This window comes from Phycodurus eques, chromosome 10, assembly GCF_024500275.1.
Source record: "Phycodurus eques isolate BA_2022a chromosome 10, UOR_Pequ_1.1, whole genome shotgun sequence".
NCBI lineage: Eukaryota > Metazoa > Chordata > Actinopteri > Syngnathiformes > Syngnathidae > Phycodurus > Phycodurus eques.
This window is the reverse complement of record NC_084534.1, coordinates 376,330-398,822: the sequence shown is the minus strand read 5'-3', so window position 1 is coordinate 398,822 and position 22,493 is coordinate 376,330. Positions and strand designations below refer to the sequence as shown.

The 22,493-nt window shown below is 47.0% G+C and overlaps 2 protein-coding genes across 2 annotated transcripts; one reads left to right on the top strand and one right to left on the bottom strand.

Moving 5' to 3' along the window:
• Positions 1 to 3,810: 3,810 nt before the first annotated feature.
• On the bottom strand, positions 3,811 to 5,542 carry LOC133408873 (P2Y purinoceptor 1-like). Its single transcript, XM_061688211.1, has one exon. The coding sequence runs from the start codon at positions 5,510 to 5,512 to the stop codon at positions 4,472 to 4,474; it is 1,041 nt and encodes a 346-aa protein (XP_061544195.1). The 5' UTR covers positions 5,513 to 5,542; the 3' UTR covers positions 3,811 to 4,471.
• A 3,363-nt stretch (positions 5,543 to 8,905) lies between these two features.
• On the top strand, positions 8,906 to 22,450 carry LOC133408821 (serine/threonine-protein kinase 35-like). The gene is made up of 3 exons (XM_061688077.1): positions 8,906 to 9,551; positions 17,485 to 18,226; positions 21,380 to 22,450. The coding sequence occupies exons 1-2, from the start codon at positions 9,077 to 9,079 to the stop codon at positions 18,201 to 18,203; spliced, it is 1,194 nt and encodes a 397-aa protein (XP_061544061.1). The 5' UTR covers positions 8,906 to 9,076; the 3' UTR covers positions 18,204 to 18,226; positions 21,380 to 22,450.
• The last annotated feature ends 43 nt before the right edge of the window (positions 22,451 to 22,493 follow it).

The window sequence follows — 22,493 nt, the reverse complement described above, 5'->3', positions numbered from 1 at the left end:
GAGCTGCGAGGAATGCAAAATTTCCTTCACCTTTCAACATCGTTCGTGTCATATAGCGTGTTGCACATTCAGTTGTTGTTTGAATTCCTCATTTTAAAAAAGCCTATCCGAGCAACAAGTCAATTCTTCCCCCAGCTCTCCCTCTCGTATGGTCGTTGCCTCTTGCATCTTTGGGCGGCACCGCAACACTCCAGTCGCCGATCTCAATGACTCGGGCCCAGACTGTTTTCTTCATGAGGGTTTGGTGCGTCACCTCCGGCTAACGCTCGAGCTCCTCTCACCCCCCAAGAAGGTTACTTCTCTGGACAGGCATCTCATCTCTCAAGTTACCTGCCAGACTGCACCGATCTCCCTCCTCATCTCCGGCAACCATCGGGAGACCCTCCAAGTGTTCGTCATCCCCTCTCCTGAAACTCAGTGAGTTCTTGGACTTCCCTGGCTGAAGAAGCACAACCCCACCCTCAATTGGAGCAACCTGTCTCTTACTGGTTGGAGCCATTTTTGCCATTCTCATTGACTTCTCTCAGCTGTCCCGACCTCCAGTGAGCCTCACCCACCAGTAGCACCACCAGATCTCCCTCGAGTCCCTAAAGAATATCACGACCTCTCTCCTGTTTTCCATAAGGATTTGGCCATCTCGCTACCCCCCCGCCCTTATGACTGCACCATCGGCCTCCTTCCTGGAGCCCCTCTCCCCTCAATTTGCCTCTTTAACCTTTCACACCCTGAAACGAGTGCCATGGAGACCTATATTCAGGACTCCCTAGCCTCTGGGATCATCCGCCCCTCCTCCTCTCCCCTGGGTGCCGGTTTCTTCTTTGTTGGCAAAAAAGATTCTGCTCTCCACCCCTGCATTGATTTTCGTGGACTCGACGACATCACTGTTAAAAACAAATCCCCCCTGCCCCTCGTTGACCCTTCGTTCGAACCCCTCTGTGACGCCCAGATCTTCAGAAAGTTGGACCTGCATAACGCTTATCACCTCATCCGCATTAGAGAGGGGGATGAATGGAAAACTGCCTTCGATACCCCCCTAGGACACTTTGAGTACCTGGTCATGCCCTTCGGGTTAACAAACGTCCCTGCGGTTTTTCAGACTTTCATCAACGACGTCCTCCAGGACATGCTAAACCGATTTGTTTTCGTCTACCTAGACGACATCCTCATTTTCTCCCGCTCATTGGAGGAACATCAACATGTCCGCCAAGTGCTTCAGCGTCTCCTGGAGGACCCTCCCTTTCTCAAACCTGAAAAATGTGAGTTCCACGCTTCCTCTGTACACTTCCTAGGTTATGTCATTGCTAAGGGACAGCTACAACCAGACCCATCGAAGATTCAGGCAGTCGTCAACTCGCCCATCCTCTCCACCCACAAGAAGCTTCAACGCCTCCTGGGGTTCACCGATGCATCCAAGACTACAGTCAAGTGGCCGGCCCGCTCGCCAGCCTCACCGCTACCAACTCACCGTTTCGTTGGACACCGGCTGCTTCCCTAGCCTTCGAACGCCTGAAGGAACTCTTCACCAATGCCGCTGTACTAAGGCACCCTGACCCCTCCCTTCAGTTCATGGTAGAGGTTGACGCCTCGGACATCGGAGCCGGAGCCATCATCTCCCAGCGGAACCCCGAAACCCAGAAACTCCACCCCTGTGCCTTCTTCTCTTGCCGTCTGTCACCCTCTGAACGGAAGTACGACGTAGGAAGCCATGAGCTCTTGGCAGTGGTGTGGGCCTTGCAGGCGTGGAGGCACTGGTTGGAGGGATCCGAAACCCCCTTCATCATCTGGACAGACCACAACCTCCACCACACAACCTCGCCTACCTCCTCACTGCAAAGCGACTTAACCCCCGTCAAGCTCCTTGCTCATTGTTCCTCAGGCACTTTAATTTCAGCCTCTCCTTTCGCCGTGGGTCTCGCAACACCAAGCCAGATGCCCCGTGTTGCCTCCATTCACTCTCCTCCAGCTCTGTGGAGCCTGAACCCATCCTTCCCTCCTCCTGATTTGTCGGGGCCTCCAAGTGGGAGATCGAATGAGTGGTTAAGGCAGCTCAGAGGGACCATCCAGACCCCCAAGACTGGACCTCCAGACTGTCACTTCTTGCCTGAAACTTTGCCCTTCATCCTCGCAGAGACTCTTCTGTCACCTAACACGCCTGACGCCTTCCTCCACCCGTTCCAAACAGCTTGGACCCGTTTCTTCACTTCCTGACCACACTCACCATTGCTCTTGACTGCTGACCCCAAGTATTTCAAGTCCCCCACCCTCGCTATCTCTTCTCCCTGGAGCCTCACTCTTCTCCCACCACCCCTCTCATTCATGCACATGTATTCTGTCTTACTTCGGCTCATCTTTTTTGTTGTACTGTACTCTTAAATTCCAGACTTCATACACAATCGATACCCTAAAGTAAGAAGTTACAGTAAAAGTAACTTCAAGTCAATGAAAGTAACAAGCCCACGAACAAAAACAAGGCGTGTAAACACATATGATCCCGTGGAACGAGAAACGGCATCGGCAGCTGCAGCAGCTGGTCTAACGGGCCGAGGCATCTGCTATTGCTGCCTCGACACACGACGGGAAGTGAAGTAGGACCTGCCTTGTCCGAGGCGGCTGCCTCCACCTCGAGCCACTTACGAATGAATGCTCATCTGTCAGACAACCTCACTTTCTCAATACATAATAACACATTGCTTGTCAAAACAATGCCGTTTACTAAATCAAACTAACACGATGCAGAATTGAGTTCAACTTTTTTTGGCCCGGCTCTCCACAATATCGTCTGCTTCTCATTTTTGGCCCCCTGGATGAGAATAATTGCCCACCGCTGGTCTCATGGGTCAGCCGGCTGTCAAACACTTTGACTAATTCGCAGTACGTTATATGACTTTGTCAATAAATTTGACAACAGTGAGGTGGGGCGGGTCGGAGTGGCAGGTCGCCTCAACAGGCCCGCACAGGGTCCCGCTCCGTTGCGCACAGCGTGTGCAGCTGGGGCCGACACGGCGCTAAACAGGAAGCCACTTGGAGGCTGTATTCCGCTCGCGTACAGGAAATGAAAACAGAACGCAATGCGGCATGAGCAAGCTCTTATGAACAGGTCGCAGTTGGATCCTTTCAACTTTGAGCGCTAACCAAATATCACTGGATGGACACCCGTCGCCGTCAAAATATCACGAAATATGTAGCTCATTTCATCTCCTAATTGGACATCACCCTTTACAAATAGTGCCAACGTACCCCTTCGTTCGTGTTATTGTATTCTCGGCGCATCGAATCAATTGCAGTCGGTCCAGTTGGTTATTTTCGGAATTCTAATTGGACTGATGAGCCTGATATTTCCTTAATGAGAGGTGTCTGTTGTAGGTGTTCATTAGCTTGTGTTTGTGTTCTTCTGGAGAGAGGCTCATCAGGATCCTCTGTGGAGATCGCCAAGGGCAGATTTGCACGAGGGCCGCAGCAGAAGCCATTCGATGTAAGATCGAAAAATACATATTCCAGTGGATTTTTAATCAGATTAGTTTGCAGTAGAAATAAAAGAATGTTCTTGGGAAGTTTTGGACTTTTTGGCCATAGCACACCACTATGACAGACTGTATGTTTATCCTTGATTTCCTTTTGCACGAAGGCTGCTGTGTGTCCCCTACAGGTGATTGCCCCCCCCCCCCCCCCCCCCATCCCGGTCACGCCATCTGTCTATACAGTCTGATTGGCTATTTTTGGTCATTCTGTAAGTTTTAAAATAATAATTCAAATGAAATTACAGACACAAAATGATGCCGCAGGGGGATGATTTTTCGAAATATCCTTTTAATAATATTCTACTGTCGGGTCGTACAGACAGTTGAGGGGCAGTACGGCACAATATCAATCATCATCATAATACAATAGCAGCATACAGTCACTCGCGCAGACATTTTTAGGGGCAGGCGCTCAAGCCCAAAAAGACATTATCCATTGAGTCAATATAGATGTCACTCGTGTATTGATTTCTGTTAACACAATCCACGCGGTCAATCGTTGCGATAGAATGACTGTAACTTTGAACGGAGGAGAAATGTCAGGTTTTTGGATACAAAACGAGAAATTGAACAGATGTAGAGAGGGTCCTTTGTGTGTGTGTGTATGTTTTGCAAAAGGGCGGGTGCTTGAGGACCACTCGGGGGTCTATACGTGCACGTGCCTTATAAGACATATGTAAGATATATGCAATGAGGAGAAGAGCAGTCGAGCCCCTGTACATGCTGGGACGATGACGTTTGGGAACGCAGCCGTTCTTCCATTCTTCTTGGAACGGGTCTTGAACTTGATTCCTCACTTTTGTGTATTTCCTCGGTTCAAAGAGTGTCAATAGGGTACCGTTTTCGACTTTGAAAGAAGCGAAGTGCTCGTTGGCTTTCTTTTGTTCGATATGATGCAGAATTGCGGCGGGCACTCCTTCCAGGACGCGCGTCACGTGGACGGTGAGGTTCGCTCACGGACACGCCGCCTCGGCCGCCGCTGGGCCCGCTTCCGACCTTCGGCGGTGAAGGAGCGCACGGGTCGCGTTGGCCAAAGACATCCCGGTCCGCTCGCTCACGCGACGGAACCTCGCGACGAAGTCGTCATTCCCAACAATGTAGATGAGAGGATTGAGAGCGCTGTTGAGGCAGGCGAGACATCTGGCGATCTGGTGCGCAACGTAGACGCCGCGGAAGCTGTCGCGGCAGATGCCTTCTCGCTTCCAAATCCTGGTCTGGAGGTTCACATTTCGGAGGACGTGGTAGGGGATGAAACAGACGCAAAACAGCAAGACCAGAAGGAGCACCAGCTTCGAGCAGCGCCGCTTGAGCGCGGGGTCGACGTTGGCCTTTTGCGCGAGGACCCAAACCACGTGGCCGTAGCACAGCGCGATGATCACCAAGGGGACGGCGAAGCCCGTCAGCGTCCAGGCGACGCTGTAAGGCAGGTATTGTCCGATCCGTTCGTCGGAGGTGGTGTCGAAACAGGCGTGGGGTCTGCCGGGGTCGCTTTTGTCGAAGAACGCGTCCGGGAGGATCTGAACGACGACCAGAAACCAGACCAGGGCGCTGATGGCGAGCGAATGGCGGCTGCCGAGCCTCCCCATCGCTCTCATGGGGTGCACGATTCCCAAGTAGCGGTAGATGCTGACGCACGTGAGGAAGCCGATGCTGCCGTACAGGTTGAGGTGGAAGCAGAAGCGGGTCAACTTGCAGAAGGGCTCCCCGAAGCGCCAGCGGCTGTCTTCGGCGTAGTAGGCCACGAGGAACGGCAGCGTGAGCAGGTACTGCAGGTCCGCCAGGCCCAGGTTCAGCATGAAGATGTTGATGTTGCCGATGCTGTTCCAGGCGCCGCACACGCTTCTTAAGCCCCACGCGTTGGAGAGGGTCCCCGCCGCGAACAGCACCATGAAGACGGGCGGCAGAAACGCGTGCGTGAAGCGCAGGTTGATGCCGCACGCGGAACCGTTCGGTGCCTGCGTGACGTCGAAGCCTGCGCTCAGGTTTGCGGACATCGCGCTTGGAATATGGCCGCGCAGCCTCTGCTGAGGCTGCGACGCGCGCTTCGCGCTGGGCGGCGCGCAGGGGAAATGGCGCGCGCGCGCGCGCATCGCAGCCTCCGATTCCACGAAAACGACGCACTCGGCGTAGCGCGACTGTCACAACCCAAATCATAAAATCTTTAAAAAAAAAAGTCTGAAAAAGCGTTTTCAAAAAGTACCCCAAACGTATTTTCCCACCATGAAGAGTTGACCTAATAATGTCCTAATGCCAACAGGTTTGCGCCGTTCACTTGCGTGAATTATTATGAGCATCACTTTCTCACCATTGCTCACTTCTGTATAAGCACACTGATCAGATGGCTTGTCGCCCACTGGAGGCCTTTTTCTTTTCTTCAACTCAAAGCGCCAATTTGCCTCCTGTGGTTGATTTGACCTCCGAACCGTCTGACTGTTCAATGTCAATTGAACAGTCATGTATGCAGTCTTGACATCTGTCTGATATGAGATCAGGGTTTCCTGTTCCACTTTTTCCATGAGCGCTCTCATGCTTGTCATGTTCAAAGTGGGTGAAAATGTCTCATATTTGTCACGCAAACAGAATACAATGATTTGCAAATCGTGTTCGACCTCTATTTCATTGAATACACGACAAAGACAAGATATTTCATGTTCAAACAGGTAAACTTGATTGTTTTTAGCAAATAATCATGAACTGATGATTATTTGATGGCTGCAACGCGTTCCCAAAAAAGATGGGACATGGTCATGTTTCCCACTGGGTTACATCACCTTTTCTTCGAAGCCGTTCAACAGTCCGTATTTTACGCTTCATAATGCGCCACGCATTTTCAATGGGAGACGGGTCTGGACTGCAGGGAGGCCAGTCTCGTACTGCACTCTTTTACGACGAAGCCACGCTGTTGTAACACGTGCAGAAAGTGGTTTGGCATTGTCTTTCTGAAATAAGCGGGGGCGTCCGTGAAAAAGACGTCGCTTGGATGGCAGCGCATGTTTCTCCAAAACCTGTATGTACCTTTCAGCATGAATGGTGCCTTCACAGAGGTGTAAGTTACCCATGCCACCCCATACCGTCACAGATCGTTTCGTTTCCTCTTTGGCCCGCAGGACACGACGTCCACAATTTATAAGTTATTATCCGACGACCGGCACCTAGCTTACCCACTAGTGTTCTCTTCCGCTTCCAGTGCTGCTCCCGCGCCTCCCGCTTCGCCGCCCGCCCCAACCACGCCATCACGTTTCCGCTTCCTGTACATTCCTCGTTCCGACGGACCCCTAGCACGCCTCGGATACACGAACTCTGAGACACTTCAAAATAAACCAATTCTCATCTACTCCCTCCGCCTCAGTCTGAGTTGATTGTTCTTAAAATGGATGTACTTTCATCAATATGCTCTCATATCATTATATCAGTTGGATAACAAAAGACGAAAAAACATCAACGATACTAGTGTTTGTCGTGGTAGTTTCGGGAGAATATATCGCCCTGAAAGATTTGCGTCGCAAAGCCAGGTCTCCGTAAAGCACGTGGCGGCGGAACGTCCGAAGTCTTTACCGGTCTTTAACAGAAGATGAAGCTCGTCCATTTTGTTGGGTAGGGAGCGTACATTCGCGAGGTGGAGCGACGGGAACGCCAATCTGTGTCCTCTCTTGCGGAGTTTCGCCTGGAGGCCGGCTCGCTTCCCTCTGTGGCGTCGCCTCCGCCTCCGTGCGCCGAAGACCTCGGGGGGGAAAGAAATGAGCGGATTTGCTAAAGTTGGTGAAGGAAAGTCCGGAGTAGCCTCCTTGATGGGTCGCCTAATGTCTCCAAAGACGAACGAAAAACACAAAAACAAAAACAATACTAGAGAGCGCGTAACCAAGGTGACCACACGGGTAGCCGCCATCTTGATTCATCCTGACCACACTAAGACTCTTAAATTGCCACGTCGGTGTGCACTGTGAGTGCGAATGGTTGCTTGTTTGTGTGTGCCCTGCGATGGGCTGGCGACCGGTTCAGGGTTGTACCCCGCCTCCTGCCCGACGATAGCTGGGATGGGCTCCAGCACGCCCGCGACCATAGTGAGGAGAAGCGGCTCAGAAAATGGAATGTCATCAGGACCGAGTGCCTTTCCCGTTTCCTCGTTACATCGCCAACAATATGCGTTTTATCACACATGTACTGCACTTACTGACGTTTTACAGACTGTCTCATATATTTCATGAGAGTGTGTGACATGTCGTCTTTCTTCGCGACCAGAAAAGCCACTCAAAGTGCACAGTGGAGTTTGGCCACAACCAGCATGTGGCAGTGTCGAGTTGAGCTTCACAGACCTCCAGGCGTCACGTGACTGACAGTCAGAGCTTCAGCAATCATGAACGGGGTTTACGTGGCGCCACTTTATTATTGTTATTTTACTTTGTTGTTGTTTTTTTTTTAAGTATTATTTATTTATTTATTTTTAGCTCATTTTCCTCGTTCGGTTGAGGTTCGAGAACCTTTGAAATATGTTTTCATCGAGATTTGTACACAATTAGTTTTACTTCCATATAGTTTAAGTCCATGTCGCTTCATGCAAGTCAGTTCGATCGTTACATTGAAAAAAATAATAATAAAGAATTGATGTCGGTAAAGGTGAATAACATGACGAAGTTGTCGGAAATAGGCGTCCTCGCGAGTTTAGACGAAAAACGCTCACGGGAACGAGCAAACTTGACGAGAACACTGGACGAAACCATCTTTGAATCCCGCGGGTGGAAGGCTCCAAATATTTGCGAGTGCAAGCGTGAAAATGAAGCGGTGCCATCGATTAAGATCTCGATGAAGAATGAAACTCAAGAATTCCTCCGATTATCAAGGATAATGCGTGCGCTCTCCTAAAAGTGAAAGGGACAAAGCACAATATAGTACTTGAATACGCTTACGTATGGTTTTGGTGAAGCTTATAATACAAATGTAATGTCAGGCGATGTTACAACAGGCTCCAGCTTAATTTGGTAGTTTATTTGTTTTGAGTCTTGTCGTGTAACAATACAAATACTTCATTACTATAGTTAAGTACAATTTTCACCTTGGTCAATTTTATCTCTGGCAACCTTCGCTTTTTCTCCACTCCATTTTCGAAGTGAAATGTATACTTTTAGACTGATACATTTGCCCCCGACCATCTTCGTTACTCCAAAATAACATCGGTAGAATCTGTTCCTTTTTTTTTTTTATGAATTAAAACAATCAAACGAACAAAAATCTCATCATATTGTTGATTATTGTCATGAATATCAAGAATAGCGATGTACAAATATAGGCGGTCATGGTAATGTGTGAATTGCCATCGTTCAAAGAAGCGAATCACGAGGCAACTCGTCACTGATCGGACTTCAAACGCTCAGGCTTTTATTCTGATAGGCTCCAAGGCGGAAGTGCTGCCGTTGACTGTCGTGTCCCGCCCCACCGGGCCACTTTGTTTCCTCTTAGCGCTGCCGAAAACCCGGCTGATAAGAAATAGTCGCGTGCGAAAGCGGCCTCGGCGAAGCCGTGCGGCCAAATTACTCCGCGATGTTCGAGTCAACGGATTCGCGATGAGCACGGTTGGCGACCGCTGGCGGAGACGCACGAGGAGCGCGCGAGCCTGCCGCAAGCTAGCAGCAGGCTCGCGAGGCGACGAGGCCGCTGTGCTGCGATGCCTGAGCGACGCCAACGACACGGAGGAGGACATCGGCTTCTTCAAGCAGGGCGACTTGGAGAGAAAGGTCATGGCGCCGCGGTACAGCCTGCTCCGCGAGGTCGGCAGGGGCACGTACGGCGTGGTGTACGAAGCGCTCGCCCGCAGGTCTGGTGCCAGAGTTGCCGTGAAGAAGCTCCGGTGCGACGCGCCGGAAAACGTCGAGCTCGCCCTCCAGGAGTTCTGGGCGCTAACGAGTTTGGAGAAACGCCACCGAAACGTCGTCCAACTCGAAGAGTGTGTGCTCCAAAGGAACGGGATGGGCCAAAAAATGAGCCACGGGAACAAGCGGTCGAGACAGTATCTGCGGCTCGTGGAAACCTCTCTCAAAGGTCAGGTTCGTCCGCTAACGTCGGCCAGCGCGCTGAGTCACCTTGGGGCCGGTGGACGCGCATGGCGAACAATATGGACGCCGTCCGTCTCTTTCATTTCACGCGCGGTGGCGACATGCGGGGAACGTCGCGCAGCAATGGCAACGGCAACGGAAGCGCGTGACGAAGTTGTCTCGAGGCGGGCAGGGCACATGAAGGCCAATTTTCGCCATGACACGGCTTTGCTGGGGGAGGGGGAGGGGGAGGGGGAGGGGGGGGTGGGCTGATGAGCTAAAATGGAGTCAGCTGTGTACCCAAAGGTGTTTGTTCGCTTCATCGACGCGTTCGTCTTTGCCAATAAAGCAGTCGTTGATCCGGACTGGATGAGGAGTTTATTCGTCCTGTGAGGGACAATTAGACGCATAAAAGCATCCAATTGGGCGTGCGGTATTCGTACAGTTGCCCTGTGGAAGAATGCGTTCAAACCGTTCAAACCCAGGAACATTTTGGGAATAGCAGTTGAAATGAGCACCGTCAGTGGGATGAAATGCAATCGAGATTTTGAATTCCATGACCGGACTGTCAATTCAAAACACTTTGTCGAGTGTATCCGGAAGATATGAATTTCTTCGCGCTTGTCGTATTTTATGGTCTCACTTTTCAGCCATAACTCGTGCACAGTGACTTTTGGGACCTCCTCGGATATGTTCAATAGCATTCAAGTATGCGCTGTGGCTGGGCCACTCGGGCACATTCACAGAGTTGTCCTAAAGCGACCCCTTTTTATATATATATATATATATATATATATATATTTTTTTTTTTTTTTTGGGGTGTGCTCGGCGTCGCAGGTTGGCGTATTGCCGGAGAGAGGGTTTTCCTTCCCACAAAGGGATACTGGAGCTCTCATAGAATGACCGCCAGGTTCTTGGTCACCGCCACGAGTAACACCTCCTTATGCTTTTCCTAACCCCAGTCGTTCACGATAGATGAACTTTAGGAAGCGTCCTGGCTTTTCCAAATGTCTTCCAGTGAAGGATGAGGGAGGGCGCCGCTCAAAGGGACCTTCAAAGCAGCAGATATTTTTCTGTACCCTTCTCCAGATCTGTGTCTTGTCTCTGAGGTCTACAGACAATGAATTTACGTAGGATTTGTTGTGCACTGATATGCACTGTCGACTGTGGAATCTTTACAGAAGCAGGTGTGTGCTTTTCCAAATCATGTTCAATTAACCAATCTTACCACAGGTGGACTCCATTTAACCTGGAGAAACTTCATTGGAATTGGGCTTATACTTCCGCATTTTTCATCCAATTCACACCATTCCAACTTCAACATATTCCAAAAAGTCAAGCCTTCCGAGCTTGTACAACCCCAATTCCAATGAAGTTGGGACGTTGTGCTAAACATAAATAAAAACAGAATACAATGATTTGCCAATCGTGTTCAACCTATATTTAATTGAATACACAACAAACGCAAGATATTTAATGTTCAAACTGATCAACTTTGTTTTTTTGCAAATAATCATTAACTTAGAATTTTATGGCTGCAACATGCTCCAAAAAAGCTGCGACAGCGGGCAAAAAAGACAGAAAGTTGAGGAACGCTCATCAAACACCTGTTAGGAACATCCCACAGGTGAACAGGCTCATTGGGAACAGGTGGGGGCCATGATTGCTTCTCTGAATTGCTCAGTCATTCACAAGCAAACATGGGGCGAGGTTCACCTCTTTGTGAACAAGTGCGTGAGAAAATAGTCGAACAGGACAATGTTCCTCAACGTACAATTGCAAGGAATTGAGGAATTTCGTCATCTACGCTCCATAATATCATCAAAAGGTTCTGAGAATCTGGAGAGATCACTGCATGTCAGCGGCAAGGCCGAAAACCGACATTGAATGCCCGTGACCTTCGATCCCTCGGGCGGCACTGCATCTTAAAACTGACCTCAATGTGTAAAGGATATCACCGCATGGGCTCAGGAACACTTTAGAAAACCAATGTCAGTAAATACAGTTCGTCGCTGCATCCGTAAGTGCAACTTGAAACTCTACTATGCAAAAGCCATTTATCAACAACACCCAGAAACGCCGCCTGCTTCTCCGGGCCCGAGCTCATCTAAGATGGACTGATGAAAAGTGTTCTGTGGTCCGACGAGTCCACATTTCAAATTGTTTTTGGAAATTGTGGACATCGTGTCCTCCGGGCCAAAGAGGAAAAAGAACCATCCGGACTGTTATGGACGCAAAGTTCAAGAGCCAGCATCTGTGATGGTATGGGGCCGTGTTAGTGCCAATAGCATGGGTAACTTGCACATCTGTGAAGGCACCATTCATGCTGAAAGGTACATACAGGTTGTGGAGAAACATGCGCTGCCATCCAAGCGACGTCTTTTTCACGGACGCCCCCGCTTATTTCAGAAAGACAATGCCAAACCACATTCTGCACGTTACAACAGCGTGACTTTGTAGTTTAAGAGTGCTGGTACGAGACTGGCCTGCCTGCAGTCCGGACCTGTTGAAAATTTATGGCACATTATGAAGCGTAAAATACGACAACGGAGACCCTGGACTGTTGAACCGCTGAAGCTGTACATCGAGCAAGAATGGGAAAGAATTCCCCCTACAGAGCTTCAACAATGAGTGTCCTCAGTTCCCAAACGTTTATTGAACCCTTTTTTTGCCCGCTGTCGCAGCTTTTTTGGAACGTGTTGCAGCCATAAAATTCTAAGTTCATGACTATTTGCTAAAAACAGTCGTTTATCAGTTTGAACATTAAATATCTTGTCTTTGTAGTGTATTCAATTAAATATAGGTTGAACATGATTTGCAAATTATTGTATTCTGTTTTTATTTGTTTAACACAACGTCCCAACTTCATTGGAATTGGGGTTGTATTTTTCTTATTTCAATTTTACACACACTTCCTACAATTCCACATTTTACAACCAAACATTCCATTCCCAATGACGCATTCAACAAAATATTTCCATTCCACATACAAAACATTCAGCTCATTCAGAACTTCCAAACACACCTGACCTATCCCGATCGCCAAAATGAACAGGTAATGCCTTCACCGTAGCAACTTTTTTTTTTTGTGTCACATCACGATTTGTACGTGATGTGATGTCACCTCACTCAAGCGAAGAGCATAGCGTACATTGTCCTGAATCGTTCGCTTGACATCGGGAGACTCATGGGTGAATGAGCCTTAGCTTCTCTAGTGTCCATTTGCAATAGTATAAACTGTAGTCCCTTAGATATCCGGTAAATTGGCGCATCTGAGGCTTAACAGTAGCAGGCGGGGACGATTATATATTTCCCGTCGATCCCGATTCTCAGCTGTGTGCGTATTCCCTCAATCCAACATGGCGGGAATGTGCGTGACAACAGCCAATCAGAGTTGTCCTTTTCCTGCTCCACGTCTGTTTGCCCGTTGGGGTTATGCCACGCTCGGGTTGGGCGATATGGGCAAAAAAAAAAAAAAAATCTTTATTTTAGTTTACAATTACGATGTTTTAATGTCCTAAAAACAAAAAGTGTTAAATCTTGACTTGCTTCCAAGTACATTTAATGATATACAGCGTTTCGAAACAACAGCTCTTATTTTGTAAAGTGCATTGTACATCAAATTCCAAACATTGCACAAGACTTGTATGGTAATTTTACCGTAATTTCTCGTATATTTGCACCCCAATAGTTGACCTCAAAATTCTGGATAACCCTTCTACCCATGTTCAATGGATTTTTACAATGCATGATTTTGCTTCGGCAAACAATTAACTTTATGTCCAGGCTGTGTACAGGAGAAAATGCCAAATCAGGGTTGCGCAATAGTATTCCAGTTAACAGTTTGTAACAAAAAAAAAAAAAAAAGGATGATGTAAAAAGGTAAACCTAACCTCATAAAATGTTAAACCAAATAGATTTTTTGTTTGTCACTACAGCACACACTTTCATACAAATTTGAATAGAGCACTGCAGAAAGAAATATAGTTGATGGCGTTCTTTGTCTTGCCAACATTGACTTGCTTTGGCGTACGGTACGTGTTTGCTAAATGACTCGACGAGGGCTTTCTGAGTGTGTTGTGCAGATTTCTTTTCTTTAGCGGTAGTTGTGCTTGTGGAAGCGCAAAGTTTTCCAGTGTTGGGAGGGTGACTTTAGAGATGTATTCCGATACAGTTACTAGTGACCTATGACGATTGTAACGTCATGACCGGAATCTTTCTTTCTATTTATTTATTTACGTTTTTGTATTCCCGGTGACAAGTTTAGCAGCTGTTTAAATCAGAAAAAGAGTGGGTGATCGGCGACGGGAAAGTGCGGTGCGGCCGTAGGGTATATGCTAGCGAGCTCCTCCATTAGCCTCACTGGCCGTCGGGATGAATTTGACAACGCGGTTTTCTTTGTAAATGTTATTCAAAATGAATAAATTCTCAAGTGAATATATAATCAAAACGGCACCGTCCATTCTCCATTCTGTCTGTTTCTCTTTTAAACTGGCTGCCTTTGGGAAGCCAGCACTTGCATCGAGTGGCATGTAATTTTCCTGTTGTGCTTCCAAAGGTGCTATTGACATGAAATTTCACCAGATGTTGGGGACAACCCAAGTAATCCATACATACAAATAAGCTCAGAAACTAAGCTGTATGTAGAAATGTGAAATGACACAGGGAAAAGTATTGAACACATGAAGAAAGGGAAGTGCAAAAAGGCATGGAAACCAAGACAACACCTAAAATCTATCAATAATACAGCCCCTTGTCAGTGCCAATGAATTTCAGCTGGTTCGGCCCTAATTGATGGCCTACAAAAAAGTCTCCAAGGTGTGAGTCAAGACGCATCTCATGATGGGTAAGCGCAAAGAGCTGTCTCAAGACCATCGCAAACTAATTGTTGCAAAACATAACGATGGCATTGGTTCCGGGCGCATATCTAAGCTTCTGAATGTTCCAGTGAGCACAGTTGGGGCCATAATACATAACTGGAAAGCCAATCATACCACTATAAATTTGCCTAGAACAGGCGCTACTTGTGAGATTTGTGACAGAGGAGTGCAAAGAATCATCAGAAGAGTTGTCCAAGAGCCAAGGACCACCTGGGGAGAGCTTCAAAAAGACCCGGAATTAGTAGGTACTGTTGTCACAAGGAAAACGGTGTGTAATGCGCTCTGCTGCCATGGCCTGTACACACGCTGACCACGCAAGACCCCATTGCTGGAAAACAAAATAGTGGAAGAATATAGTCTGGTATGATGAGAGCTTTTCTTTTTTTTTTTTTTTTTTTTTCTCAACACTTTGGATGCCATAATGCACACCACGTTTGGAGGAGAAACGGCACTGCGCCTCACCCTTAAAACACCATACCAACAGTGAAGTTCGGAAGTGGGAATATGATAGCGTGGGGCTGCTTTTTCAGCAAATGGTACTGTAAACTTCATTATTGAAGGAAGCAGGAATGGCCAAATCTACAGAGACATTTTTTTTGACAAAAATCTGCTGCCATCTACGAGGATGATGAAAATGAAACGAGGGTGGACATTTCAGCAGGATAATGATCCAAAACATACCGCCAAGGAAACTCTCAATTGGTTTCAAAGAAAAAAAAAAAATAATAATAAAGCTGCTAGAATGGCCCAACCAATCACCTGACTTGAATCCAATCGAAAATCAATGAAAAGAACTGAAACTCAAGGTCCATAAAAGAAGCCCACGGAACCTTCAAGATTTGAAGACTGCTTGTGTGGAGGAATGGGCCAAAATCACACCAGAGCAATGCATGCGACTAGTTTCTCCATATAGGAGGCGTCTTGAAGCTGTATTTGCAAACAGGCGTTTGTACAAAGTATTAAAACAAATACCAGTTGGCGTGTTCAATACTTTTTCCCTGTGTCATTTACCATTATTCTATATTTATTAGCTTATTTGTTCTACTTTCTTTGTATGGATTACTGTTGTTGTTTCCCAACATCTGGTGAGAAAAATGGTGACGTGTTAAATACTTATTATAGCTGCTGTATCTGTGACCCGGAAATGCATCAGTCCTATTCTCTGCCTGTGTGGACATATTGTTCAGTCCCAATGGTCCGTTTTATCCGATATCAGTTATATCGGGGGTCCCTTTTTATTGAGGTTCCACTGAAAGTATTCAGACCTCCTTAAATTTTTCCCTCTTTGTTATATTGCAGCCATTTGCTAAAATCATTTAAGTTCATTTTCCCCTCAATGTACACACAGCACCCCATATTGACAGAAAAAAAACAGAATTGTTGAAATTTTTGCAGATTAAAAAAGAAAAACTGAAATATCACACAGCTTTAAGTATTCAGACCCTTTGCCGTGACACTTGTATATTTAACTCGGGTGCTGTCCATTTCTTCTGATCACCCTTGAGATGGTTCTACACCTTCAGCTCTGTTTGATTATACTGATTGGACTTGATTAGGAAAGCCACACACCTGTCTGTCTATATAAGATATAAGACCTTACAGCTCACAGTGCATGTCTGAGCAAATGAGAATCATGAGGTCAAAGGAACTGCCTGTAGAGCTCAGAGAAAATTGTGGCAAGGCACAGATCTGGCCAAGGTTACAAAGACATTTCTGCTGCACTTAAGGTTCCTAAGAGCACAGTGGCCTCCATAATCCTTAAATGGAAGACGTTTGGGACGACCAGAACTCGAGCCGTCTGGCCAAATTGAGCAAACGGGGGAGAAGAGCCTCGGTGAGAGAGGTAAAGAAGAAACCAAAGATCACTGTGGCTGAGTTCCAGAAATTCAGTCGGGAGATGGGAGAAAGTTCTAGAAAGTCAACCATCACTGCAGCCCTCCACCAGTCGGGGCTTTGTGGCAGAGTGGCCCGACGGAAGCCTCTTCTCAGTGCAAGACACATGAAATCCCGCATGGAGTTTGCTAAAAAAAAAAACACCTGAAGGACTCAAAGATGGTGAGAAATATGATTCTATGGTGTGATGAGACCAAGATAGCGCTTAGAATTAAGGCCAAAAAGTTCTGTGTGTGGAGAAAACCAGGCGCTGCTCATCACCTGTCCAATACAGTCCCAACAGTGTGAAGCATGATGGTGGGTGCATCATGCTGTGGGGGTGTTTTTCAGCTGCAGGCACAGAGAGACTGGTTGCAATCGAAGGAAAGGTCAATGCGGCCAAGTAAAGCGATATCCTGGACGAAAGCCTTCTCCAGATTGCTCAGGACCTCAGACTGGGCCGAAGGTTCACCTTCCAACAAGACAATGACCCTAGGCACACAGCTAAAATAACAAAGGAGTGGCTTCAGAACGACTCTGTGACATTTCTTGAATGCCCCAGACTTGAACCCAATTGAGCATCTCTGGAGAGACCTGAAAATGGCTGTCCACCAACGTTTACCGTCCCACCTGACCAGAACTGGAGAGGATCTGCGAGGAGGAATGGCAGAGGATCCCCAAATCCAGGTGTGAAAAACTTGCTGCATCATTCCCAAAAAGACTCACGGCTCAAAAATTAGCTCAAAAGGGTGCTTGCACTAAATACTGAGCAAAGGGTCTGAATACTTATGGCTGTGTGATAGTTCAGTTTTTCTTTTTTAATAAATCTACAAAGATTTCAACAATTCCTTTTTTTTCCTGTCAATATGGGGCGCTGTGTGTACATTAATGAACTTAATAAACCTAAGAACCAAAATAAATTTGGAAATACCAAGAGTTGTTTGCATCCTTGGAAGAGGAGAGGCTGCCTACAGCAGCTTTGCAGGGTGGTCTTCTGATTAGCAGGATGGCTGTCAGGGCACTTTAACCTAAAATGAGGACTCTCATGATCATAACGTTTGCAATGGCTGATAGCCTCCTTCGCCAAGTCCAAACCAAAATGCATAATCTGATCACATCATCTGCTCTGGTAAGATTTCATTGCAATAAAATCACCGTGCTTGAACAAATGCCGTTTGTGTGTTGCAGGTGAGAGAGTGCTGACGCCCCCAGAAGAGCCCTGTTACTTGTGGTTTGTCATGGAGTTCTGCGAAGGGGGTGACCTCAACCAGTTCATCCTGTCTCGGCGGCCTGACTCGCAAACCAACAACAGCTTTATGCTACAGCTTACCAGCGCTGTGGCTTTCTTGCACGAGAACAAGATTGTACACAGAGACCTGAAACCGGACAATATCCTCATCTCTGAGAGATCGGGGACTCCTGTCCTCAAGGTTGCAGATTTTGGCCTGAGCAAAGTTTGTGCAGGTTTTGGAAATGTTATCGAGGGCAAAGAAGGTGAGGACAAAAACAAAAACGTCAACGTCAACAAGTTTTGGTTGTCATCAGCATGTGGCTCAGACTTCTACATGGCTCCCGAAGTCTGGGAAGGTCATTATACAGCCAAGGCTGACATATTTGCCCTAGGCATCATCATTTGGGCCATGTTGGAGAGAATTACTTTTATTGATGCCGAGTCCAAGCGAGAGCTCCTTGGAACGTATGTGAGACAGGGAGCAGACATTGTACCAGTGGGTGAGGCGCTGCTAGAGAATCCAAAGATGGTACTGAACATCCCCCAGAAACGCAGGTCATGCATGTCCGACGGAGTGAGGAAGCTGCTGCTGGACATGCTTGCTGTCAACCCTCAGGACCGACCAGATGCTTTCGAGCTCCAGACAAGAATGGACAAGGTTATGTGTCCTGCATGACTCTCATTCTGATCATTTCTCAGGTGAAGAGTCCCCCATTACTTCTTTGTCCTTTTTTTTTTTTTTTTTTTTTTATGATGCATAATTGGTCCGAATATAGTAGTACTACGAACGAATTGGTGGTCATTTGAGTTCTTTCAGGAGTGGGGCAAACAAAAAAAACGACCACCGATTCAGAATTTTCGTATTTGAATGAAAACGAATAACATACTATTACACGATGCTGACCCTCCTCCACATTTACTTGTTTTACGGCCGCCATTTTGACTGACTGCTCCTGCGCATATGTGCAGTTGTACAGTAGCTTCCGAGTCCCGTAGTTTATCATGAATCACGTAAGCACGTGGCCATCTCCCCAGCGACGATCGCCTGCGCGGAAGGAGGCGCCCGATTTGCCACGGCCGAGGAGGTCCGCGGGCGTTCACGACCGTAACCACGGCAGACGAATTCGATAAAGCTACGCACGATTCATTCAACGCATCGCGGCAGCTGATTGACGTGAGCTAGCCGGCTTCCGCTAACTAGCAGCTAAGCTACCTAGCTGGCTTCGTAGAAGCTCATGTTACCAGCCAGCGTGGATTTACACCCGCGCAAAACAGACCACGGCCTCAATGCAGCGAGGGATCCTGGTTAAAGTAAGCCGGTTCAAACTAAAAAAAAAAAAAAAAAAAAAGTCTTTTGGCGTCCCCCTTTCCTGGAGGGAAAACAGTTTTTGTTATCATAGTATATATTAAACTGGTCCTATAATGGAATACCTTTTTATTGTCAGTATACACAAATAGTGAGATTGAGATAAGATGCCGTTTATAAATGGACTTGCAATCTGCTCATACATTCAAATAATACACATGTTCAAATATTCACGTTTTTTTTTAACTTTTCAACAATACAAGAACGGGCTGTTGTTTATTTGATTGAAAGCGGTGATTCCCAACCAGTGTGCCGTGGGAAATTGTCACGTTTTACTTCATTGCCCCCACAGAATTTATTTACAAGAAATAATGTATCTTTGTTCATCTATCTATATTCATGATATAATACGTTGTTTTAGTGATCGTTTCGTATTTAGCGTCTTGTGCTGTATTATTTAAGCCGCTTCAATCGATTGTTAGGACAATTGCATTCATGGCAATGACCTCACAATTGCACAAATGAATAGTAATGCTTCAAAAAAGAAATCAAGGACAAAATGTTCACATTTACTGAGCACCGCCATTCCAACAGTGATTCCCCGATCACCTTAGGTCCCAGACCAAACCTCTACGTGGGGACGAGATCCTCAGACAGTTACGACTCATAATGGTACATTTCAGGGACTTCAATTTTCAATTGATCTTGGTTAGGCCTCGTCTTTTGTTGTCATGACCACAAAACAAAACAAAAACAGAAGAACGTAAACAACAGCGCCGAGGCCTCCAAATGCACCGGTAATTCTGTCCATTTGGACTGGTTTTCTCATTCAAAGGGATCTAGCAATGACACTTCCCAGTTGCATACACCAACTCCGTAGGTGTGTAAATGAATGTCTGACGGTGACTGTGAATTCAATAACTAGCCTAAGCAAAGCAGCGTTATCAGTGCCAGGTGCGAAGACGAGGTTATTCCGCGTGCTTGCTTGCTTTCGATTTTGTCGGTTTTCTGTCTTGAGAACGTCTACCTCCGTTGTTATCGCTTCCGTGGCGGACTGAAGGTCGGCATGGTCTTCTTTTAGCCGTCTTGACGTGTCGGCGCGTGAACTCCGAGATGGCGTTGAGCTCCTTAATCTAATGGCGTAATGGATCGATCGAAAAGCGATAGCTTCTTGTCAATGGAGGAGAGGACTTGAATACGGGTTTCGGGGGAGCTGGGTAGCGGCGCTCCGGTGCGTGTGGACGAGTCAGCCCTCGGTCTTTTAAGCGGGTCGTCGCGGCGGTATCCGCGAGCTTGCGTGACGAAGCGATTCGAAAGATCAGTCGATTCGATCTTCGAGTGGCTCCGTGATGGTATCTTGGCGTCAGCAGGGATTGGAAAAAAGTAATCAATAATAATCAGCAATTAATTCATATCATGGTTGTGATTTGTTCCAACAAATGTATTTTGCTCATGTAGACAGAGAGTGAATACAATTCGGTTCAAGGACCGAGATTTTTTGCACAGATTGTAATAAAACCCCGTGTGACTGTGAAATGAATGCTGACGAGTCCAAGTGACGTCAGAGAAGAGGAAGGTTCAGGGAAACCGGGACGGGATCCGTTACTTCGGAGTCTAAACGCCACGCCGATTCATGGCGCGTACAATTCAGAACCTGCTGAATTTGTCAAAAGAGATGAAGTGCTACCGACTAATATAAAGTAGTGGCATCTACGTGATGTGACTTGACTGTTGGTTGTTGTACATGCAGAATGTATTAAGAGCTACGAACGAGTAGGTGGTCGGTCCAAACCTCAAATTCAATCCCCAAAAAATGAACACTGGATCAGAAGGGTTCCGCTGCACGCACATTGTAACGCGCGCGCGCACGCCTTTTACGTTCAGCCGCAAGAGGCTCGACATTGCCGTCTTGCGGGTAAAAGCTGAACAACGCGCAGTTTTCTGGTCGAGAATTATTTTTCTAGCGGATTCTTAACGTTTCGTAGCTTTTGTAATATAGATGGTTTTCAAATAAGCACATTAGATCTTTCCTTCGTTGCACTATGACATCATACATGGCTTTATTATTATGATTATGATTATTTTTGAGTACAAGGCATCACAATTCAAATGTGATTCGCGAGTCATTAGTTCATGTCCTCACGAAGGGGCACCTGGGTCATAGCCCTTCTACTGTATGTATGTGCTTACCACTTGTCAATTTCTCACGACCTTTCAACGTAGCCTCCCGGACGGACGGTGCGCCACGGCGCCCCCGGCCCCGTGACTCAATGATGGAATTGTCCCAAAAAGCGCCGGATATTTTTGGATGCTTTTCAACGCGTAGACGACACGATACCAAAACTCGCCGCTTCGGGCACGTTCTCGGTCATTGTCATTGTCAAGAAGACGCGTTATTGTCCGACATTGACAAAGTGTTTCACAGATCAACCAACGAAACGCCTGTCGCGATCCGATTCTTTTCGAAAGAACTATACCGTCATATAAAAGCTTCAAGTCTCGCGCTTGTTGTGATTAAAAACAAATGTACTTGCGTGTGTCCGCAGACTTGCGTCTCGACCTGGCGCCGCCGCTTGACGCGAGTGTTCCTGTTCTACGTGGCGACTGTGAAGATCAACGGGGAAAGCGTTTGTACCCGCGGTCGAACGCTGACATTTGGCGACCTTGAGCTCCAAGAGCTCATCCTGACGGAGAAGATTTGTATTGCCTCGATTGTTCTGAATAAAAGAAAAAACCTCGCATCTCCTGCTTTTTGTGGGTACGTGTAAAAAAAAAAAAAAAAAAAAAAAAATGTATGACCTCTCCTCTCTCAAAGATCCATCTTCCCTGCCCTCCATTCTCTCTCGCTCTCCTCTTTCTTGAACACTCCGGCACACTTAAACGCAAGCATACCTGCAAGTTCACATGACTTGGTCCCAGCCGTAACTCTCGGCCAATAATGACTCCCGACCGTTCCGTCTTAACGGATCGTCTTTGGGAATTGAATTGAGGAAATTCCGTGAATTGTATCAGTCGAAATGTTACAGATGCATACTCTTCAACAGAAAGCCAAACGGGTCGTTTTCGGTGGTCTGGAGGCGCGTGGGCCAACAAGTTGAACTTCACACCGACGGTGCCTTCTAAGCTTCGGGAAGTTAAGGTTTGGCTTAATGCTCGCCAAACTGCGGGGGCCTTTTTATTGACGAAATGGTTCAGGGAGCACGGATGGTCTGAATTTAGCATGGAGTGTGTAAAAGTGGCATGCGATGCTGGCCCCCCACCCCCTTCTTTTGCTGTTAATAGTATTTAATGATTGTATGTTCCGGGAGCGGTGACGTTGATGTATTTGATTCTTGTGAAAGTTGCTCATATTGCTTACATTTATTTGGGAACTTGGTCAAGGATCAAAAGTATAATGTGGAAGAGTTCCCCCCCCCCCCCCCCCCCTACCAAAGATTGTGCGACTGGTCAATGACTCCAAATGCACTAGCTCGTGTTTCTGCACACTTTTTTTTTTTTTGCTGAGCCTTTTCATCCTTTTTTCAAATGTATTTTCAGTCCCTCAGACCTTTCAGTGCAGCTAATTGCTGAGGTATTCTATATGCTGCCTTTTTCTTTCAATAAAGGTTTGAAACATAGTACCACTCAGTTATTTATTTTTTTGGGGGGGGGGGGGGTTAA

Excerpts from the sequence above, each read along its gene's own strand:
- LOC133408873 (XM_061688211.1), bottom strand. The coding sequence starts at position 5,512 with ATGTCCGCAAACCTGAGCGCAGGCTTCGACGTCACGCAGGCACCGAAC.
- LOC133408821 (XM_061688077.1), top strand. The coding sequence starts at position 9,077 with ATGAGCACGGTTGGCGACCGCTGGCGGAGACGCACGAGGAGCGCGCGA. Across the intron at positions 9,552-17,484 it reads CGTGGAAACCTCTCTCAAAG|GTGAGAGAGTGCTGACGCCC; the intron begins GTCAGGTTCGTC and ends TGTGTGTTGCAG.